At 53.9% G+C, this 7,353-nt stretch overlaps 1 protein-coding gene across 1 annotated transcript; it reads left to right on the top strand.

Moving 5' to 3' along the window:
• Positions 1 to 979: 979 nt before the first annotated feature.
• Positions 980 to 3,006, top strand: LOC119092586 (tyrosine-protein phosphatase 99A-like). Its single transcript, XM_037215541.1, has 3 exons — positions 980 to 1,037; positions 2,242 to 2,436; positions 2,774 to 3,006. The coding sequence occupies exons 1-3, from the start codon at positions 980 to 982 to the stop codon at positions 3,004 to 3,006; spliced, it is 486 nt and encodes a 161-aa protein (XP_037071436.1).
• Positions 3,007 to 7,353: the final 4,347 nt, after the last annotated feature.

The following is a 7,353-nucleotide window of genomic DNA, read 5'->3' as shown; positions in this document are numbered from 1 at the left end:
CCCACCTGAACTATATCGGCGTCGGTGGCCCAGCTATACGTCCACCGTAAACCTTCATATCGCCGGTGGTCCTGAGGCCCTCTCACCGGCGGGCCTAAGGGGCTTTCGCCGACAGACCTGAGGGCCCCTCACCGGCGGACCTGAGGGCTTCTTGCTGGCAGTCCTGAAGGCCTCTCACCGCTGAACCCAAGGGCCTCTCGCCAACGGTGCTGAGGGTCTCTCGCCGGTGAATCTGAGGGCCTCTCGCCAGCGGCCCTGATGGTCTCTCACCGACGGTTCTCAGAGTCTCTCCTCTGCGATATTGAGCTTCTCGCCGGCGGTCCAAGGGACTCTCACCGACCCCGAACATTACGTCAAAATTGGCGTTGCTTGCGGATCGCGTGACACACCAGGTCACGTCTGGTCAGACGGTCACGTGACACGACAGGCTCGATCGCGTGCCTGGCCGCGGCTCGTGACGCCCGTCGGTGAAATGCTCGCTCACCGACGGTGAGCAGTGTCAGGGAGCGGCGGGCGGCGGCGGTGCGCGGTCGAGTCGGTGAGAGGCTGGCTCGGTTCGGCAGTCTCGAGCGCAGTGTGGGAGCTGACCGGACCGTCCGGACGTCAGTCTCGTCTGAAACGTGTATGATGTTTGGGTATTTATATACGATTCATAGGAAACTGGCCTGATCAGGTCGGCCTTCACGCCTGACGCCTGGGTACCACCGAGCCTGGGGACCTGTGTTTTCTTGAACTGAATCAGGTTGCTCTGGACCAGCTGCAGTGAACGGAGTGCTGAACTGGATCAGTTTGCTCTGGATCAGCTGCAGTGACGGAGCGCTGAATTGGATCAGTTTCTCTCGGATTAGCTGCAGTAGACGGAGTGCTGAACTGGATCAGTTTGATCTGGATCAGCTGCAGTGAACGGAGTGTTGAACTGGATCAGTTTTGATCTGGATCAGCTGCAGTGAACGAGTGTTGAAACTGGATCAGTTTTGATATGGATCAGCTGCAGCGAACGAAGCCGCGCATCACCCGACTGCTGAAGCCGAACACTAGTACGCAGAACACAACCAGAGCTTGGGGGGGGGGGGGGGGGCGTCGTGAAAGCTGTATAGTGTAGACCAATACCAAGCTATCTTTTCCGCTGAAAGAACTTCAGCACGGCAAGGCTAAGCCCTTTCCTTGTACGAGGTCAACACCCTCAACATTAAAAACGTAGTAGCTCAAGTCCAAGGGGAAATCAAGTCGGTGAGGTGGCCTGTCCATATATGCTACCCCAACTCAGCCCCAAATTGATTTATGCCATATTACATCCCTGTATAAGCCTGACAATGACTAGCAAAGACGTCGGGATATTGGATCGTGCCAGTTAATAGAATCGTTCCTGTCGACGTTCGAAGAAAGAGCCATGCGAGTTGGCCCCAGGACTACTGCTTCGTTGCTTCTGTACTGTGTATATCATATCATGGTTGTGAACCGTTCAAAATTTCGATGATTTTATGTAACGGCCCAATGTGGCGACTGCTCATCTTTACATTTGGTGTCATTATCTGCCTTTGCAAGTAGGGATTGGGTGATAGCCAATTCGCTTACGCGTAGTTATATTTAACATTTGTAATTTATTTGGCATGCCCTTACCTACAGCACCACTCATCGGGGTAGGTAGTATTTCACCCATCGAGTCGTGTCCGACTTCTCTGACGCCTTGCGGATGCGCGGGAACGACACGCACGTGGTCAAAACCCGTCGACGTCAACAGTATGCCTCTGCGCGTCTCTCACTCCTCTCTCTCTCTCTCTCTCTCTCTCTCTCTCTCTCTCTCTCTCTCTCTCTCTTCTCTCTCTCTCTCTCTCTCTCTCTCTCTCTCCCTCCCTCGCCCTTACTCCCTTCCCTCTCCCATTCGATGTGCGTCTCCTTTGTCCTTACGGTGCCCCTGTGAGGCCGCCTCGCCGGATGCCGCGGACATCGCCAGTGAGCGTCACTGACGTGTTTGTCACGCCCGTTGCCCCTGACGCACCTGACGTCCCTGACATCCGTGAGCACAGCTGGAAAATGCGGCGAGTCAGGTGTCCCAACGGCCACACCAACTTTCATTAAATTCCCGCAAATATCCTTTTATATCACTGTGGAATGCTCCCAGCAGCGGCCTCACCGACGTGGCGTCTCTCATCCGTGCCACTCTCTGCCGACGCAGGCGGCGGCGGAAACGGTGGACGCCGCCGGCGCCGGGGAAGCCGGCGGCGGCGGACAGCGCGCCAGGCGGCTGGTCGGCCGCGCCACACGAGTCCGTGCCGTCGCACGTGTTTGCGCAGGCCGTGCACGAGCTGCACGTTGACGGCGAGGCTGGCTTCCGACGCGACTGGGGTCGGCTGCACGTCGGCCGAGACGAGACCGAAGCGGACGTACCGGCCGGCAGGGCTGACGTGAAGGCCGCCGCAGCAGCGGCCACCGACTGTGAGTGAACTCCCGCAGGAGCCAAATTTTGTTTTGCCTCTTACCTTGCCTTTTGTTTTTGACGCATGGCCCACTTGAAGGGGGGGAAAAGGCTGATCTGCGTTTAATTTTCGCGAAGTATGAACGCCATGTTTTTTATGTGGGCGTCGCCGTCAGTGAAAGGCACAGAGGATGCCGCTCGTTTCTTGTATTCCAATATTTTGCTTCAAATTTGAACAAAACCATCTTCTTTGTATTCAAGCTACATCCCAAGTCACGATGGAGCAACGAAGCCCTTTCTTATGTCACAATTACTCGTGCGTGTCCAGCCACGTCATACGCTGCGCGGCTCTTGCAGACCACCTGACTCGGGTTCCCATCACCTCGCGGCTGTACCGCGGCAAGGCCCACCCAGAAGCGTACTTCGTGGATGGGTACCAGCGGGTGCGGGCGTTTATCGTGATGCAACGTCCCGTGGCGGCCACCAGAGATGCCCTCTGGCGACTGGTCTGGGAGCAAGGAGTCCGCATCATCGTGCTCATGGGACCACTGCAGGTGCGGTCGATGTCTGATGTTCCTCGGTTTGTCTAACCGTCACCAATGGTGAGCAAATAGGGATGCTCATTCCACAATTTCAGAGATGCACAAAAATATCTGCTAACACTAAATCCAGAGGGTGTTGGGGCACCTCCAGGCCAAAAGTGGCGATAAAAACAAGAATGATAGGACATACAAAATCTCAAGGCGGAATTCAGAGTGGTTACCACTGTGTCGGCGCAAGTAGGACAGCGGCCACGGGGGCGGTTTTCACTGTGGTCTGGCGCTATCAAGTACAGCGCCGCTCCGGCGACTTTCAGCATTACTTGTTGACGAGCGGAAAACGTAAGGAATGGTGAGAAGGAGGCCGAAACCACGCATTGGAAGCTAGATAGACTGATTGTAACGATAGCTTGCCTTTACGTGCGTCTGTGCCTCTTTCTAATACGCAGGCAGACTTTCGGTGAAGTACTAGTTGAGGCCCTTGCAACTGCTGGTTACACAATGGCGGTAGTGTATTGCGGTATGCTCTCAGGAGCTCTCGCCGGACCGGTCTGCTAGGCAGGAGCGGGCACCGGTTACCCAACAGACGGTATTTTGACTGACTCAAACCAGTCGCCTTAAAAACAGCTGTTGTTTCGACAAGACCAGTTGTTAAGACTGGCGTCGCCGGATCAGCGGCTTTTTAACTTCTCAGGGAGGTGGGGACTCGCAGGCCTCCTGTATTATCTCGAACACTAAGCGCAACAGAGCCAAACAGACAGTAATATTGGATAGCTACGTTAAGAGTTCATGGTCGCAGGCATCAAACATCAGTGGAAGTGGTCTTTCAAGTGTCAAACCAGTCAGCGAGGTAAGACTGGTCAGAACGAGTCTATTGGAAATTTTAACCTCGACCTCGAGCGATCTGACCTAATCAGGTGTTATATAATTGACATCATATAGGGATAGGAGGCACAGGAAAAAAATACATGTGATGAGCTCCTTCGTAACGCTTGTTCTATGACCACGTATGCTATCAGCACCCAAACGCCAAATTCGAAATCCCCGCCAAATATGCCATCATTCGTGACCCACGAAACAAAGATATTTTAAACTTTCACCCGCTGTGTAAACATGCTGCGTGTTTAGCTACTGAAAATAAACTACCATGCGTCGATTTTGAAGCCATTCCTCAGAGGCCCGACCTCACCCGGCGCGGTTCAGGCCGGCGCCGTCTTATTTGGTGTCACCGACCATTTAAATGCATAATATGCGGTTGCATCTGACACGTCGCTTGATTTATTAATTCATCGTGGCCCTTCAGCGTCGCGAGAAATTTATTGAAGGGTGTGGTGGGTTGAGTTGACAGTGTGCTCATTTCAGGAAGTCGTTAGTTTCAGACCGGCATATGTCAGGCCTTCGCGCAATTTCTGCCCCCCCCCCCCCTGGTAGCTAGTGGGTCACGATGAACCCAGAGAGCAAGCTTACTCCATACAGGGCGTAAAATACATTGAGAACAGTGGTGCACTGGTGAACAATGCTTTCCATTGTTGTAAACACAAAGCACAACTATTGTAGCTGAGGCCCTGCGTCCTTTCCTCACGCGCCGCGGGGAAGGAAATGTGGCGGCATTTGGCTGTGACGCCAGCCCCGCATGTCCTATAAAATGTATCTAGAAAGCATGCAATAAAGCACAGCAGTATGAGCATCTCACTTCCTCTGGCACGTCATATCACTTGTTGGATGACCTACTTCATCCTTAGAAGACGGACGCGGTACTCTGGACGGTCAATGCTGCGTAGTGTTAGATCAGCGTAAAACATTGCTTCAGGACTGTTCTGCTATGGAAGGGATTAGGAGTTAGGGATGCTCACACTCAAAAAATGGTGATACAATGTAAAAGAGTGGAAAACCTCCTGACGTTGTCTGTGAAAGCCTGAGAGTGTGGCCTTAATATCATGCAGACTCACTTTGTACAGTGCCTATACAGCTTTGTATTTGACGTCAAATATCCACAGTCTATTGGCTAAACTGCGGCAGAAACTAGCCGGACATTTGTAAGCTCATGTGCACCTCACCATGTGTCTTACACACGTTAATTATGAAGTTAAGAAAAACTTAAATTAGATGAATTTCCAACAAAATAAACGGATATTGAGACTTAAGTGGATTCTGTGAACGGCATTATCTGACCACTTTTAGTGCTTTGAGAGGCCGCTCAAAATACGTTGTACTACTACTCAAAATCTGCGGCACTGGCCAGAACTGTTGGCCAAGCAAACAATAGTTTATTTCTCCTCTTTTCTCTGATGTTAACAGCTCAGAATAGTTTGGTATGGCCCTGCACCGATGGGAAATGGTTGCCGTGTTGGCATTGACCCGCGCTCCTCTATATCTGATTATTTTCAAGTGACAAACATCCGTGGTGCTCCATCGGCAATCGCAACACATTTATTCAAGGCGTGTTTACGTCCAGTTTGCGCGGCTCGCGGCCGGTCAACAGCTGGAGCACTGGGGCTCCGGCTCAGCTGTAACAGCTAGACGAGGCCGCGGACCGTGCTGCCTTTAGAAACGGAGGACAGGCCACTCACGCCGCCATATATGACAGCAACTGACAGTTGATGAGCACAGGAGAATTCTGCTTCGGATCGGTCAGGGGTGCACGCGGATGTTGCTTGTTTCTCGCTATTCAATGGTGGCAATTGGGTCCTATCGAGCTTTTGGGCCTCCGAATGTGTGGACGTTGCTGCATTGGTCCGTTGGAAAGCGATCTGCATGCCATTTTTAAGCTGTCAGAGATTTGTGGCTAGATTTGTAGATCCAGAGCTTCATAAATCATGCTCCGATAACGTCATTCTGCTGGTGTAACAGCGTCGTCGACATGCAGCCGAACCACTTATTTTCACCAGCAAATGCGCCTGAATGCGGACGTGCAGAGTGGTTCGGTTCGTTGTGCCTGGTACAGCCGGGCGGCTGTGGCCTGGCGTCGCCAGCCGGTGCCAGGCAGGCTGACGCCCGTCCGTGCGAAGGGTTGACGCGGAGCAGCTGTGGCCCGAGCCCGGTACGGCCCGGCAGTGCGGCACCACTCCTGCTGGAGACGCGCTCCCAGCACAGCCTCGCCCACGCTCGTCGTCCGCCGCCCTCGGCATCTCCCGACTGAAGGTGGGCGCCCGGTCGGCGGCCCCCAGCATCCCCCCCCCCCCCAGCCCTTTCCGCTCCGTCGCCAGCGGAGGGTGGGCGGATGGCTCGATGAATCAGCGGACATCGATTTCGGCGGAGCGGGCCGGCTGGCCCGGGGCCGGGCTGGCGGTTGTCTCGGCGGCGGTTTCGGGTGCTGCGAGATCGCCGGCCGGCCCGGCCCCGGCGCCGGTTCTCCGCGACCCCCCCATCGGCGCCAGGCCGGTGACTCAGCGCCTGTCAGTGCACCGCCTCAGGCAGCAACAGGGCCAGTGGAGATTCGCTGCCTGGCCAACGTTGCTCGTTTGCGGGGGCTATTTAGTAATGAGTTTATGATTGCGCCAGTGTTGAGCATGTGATAGCGTCCTAGGTTGAATTGCTGTAATAAATCGCCGTCCACAAATGAGCTTGTCGGGCTGTACGGATCGGGCTGAGAGCACCCAACTCCCCTGGCGGCTCTGGCGGCTGTAAACGGCCTCGCCTGTGTTGTTTGCTGCTGGATATAGTGGAGATACTGCGGGAGAAGCTGCCTTTAACTAGAGTGAATGCGGCGACAGAGTCAAAATGCAAGCTGGTTAATCCGTTTGAGCTTCTATTTCAGAGCCAGTCGAAAAAGGAGAAATGAAGGAAGTTCATGTCAAGCTCTTCCAGTTCACCGACCTGGCCAGAGTATGGGCTTCCTGACACCCCACTGCCGCTGCTGGACTTTGTCCAACAAACGCTCCAGCACTCCGAGGAATCAAAGAACCCTGTGCTGGTCATGGCTGGGTAAGATAGTCACCATTTAGGTTCAGTTAATGCATATGGGGTGAAACCGATTTATAAAGCAGTTTCGCACAAACCCTTTGATTCATTTGATTTGAGGGATAAGAGCTTCCGTTAAGCAATACTTGCCTAAATCCTGTTCCACCATCAGGTAGCAAAATATCAGTTCAACGGCAGAATTGGTGGCAAAACCTTGACATGCTACAACGCCTGGCACGGTCCACCCTGGCCTATGACCTCTAACCTTGAGCGGCTGCTGCCATCAGCCGCAGGCCACTCAGTGAGATGCGAGTAGAGAGTGCGAAGAGCGACTCGAACTCTTACTACGCCGCTCCGCCACGTCTGGGTCGAAAGGTAGACTACCGACGCTCGGCAATCGACTGAGACTAAAGGTAGACTACCGACGCTCTGTAATCGACTGTATTAGACTGAAGGTAGACTACTGACGCTCTGTAATCGACTGAGTTCCGGCGACAG

Source organism: Pollicipes pollicipes, unplaced genomic scaffold, assembly GCF_011947565.3.
Source record: "Pollicipes pollicipes isolate AB1234 unplaced genomic scaffold, Ppol_2.1 Scaffold_3447;HRSCAF=4054_pilon_pilon_pilon, whole genome shotgun sequence".
Taxonomy (NCBI): Eukaryota; Metazoa; Arthropoda; class Thecostraca; order Pollicipedomorpha; family Pollicipedidae; genus Pollicipes; species Pollicipes pollicipes.
This window is presented reverse-complemented; position numbering and strand designations above follow the sequence as displayed.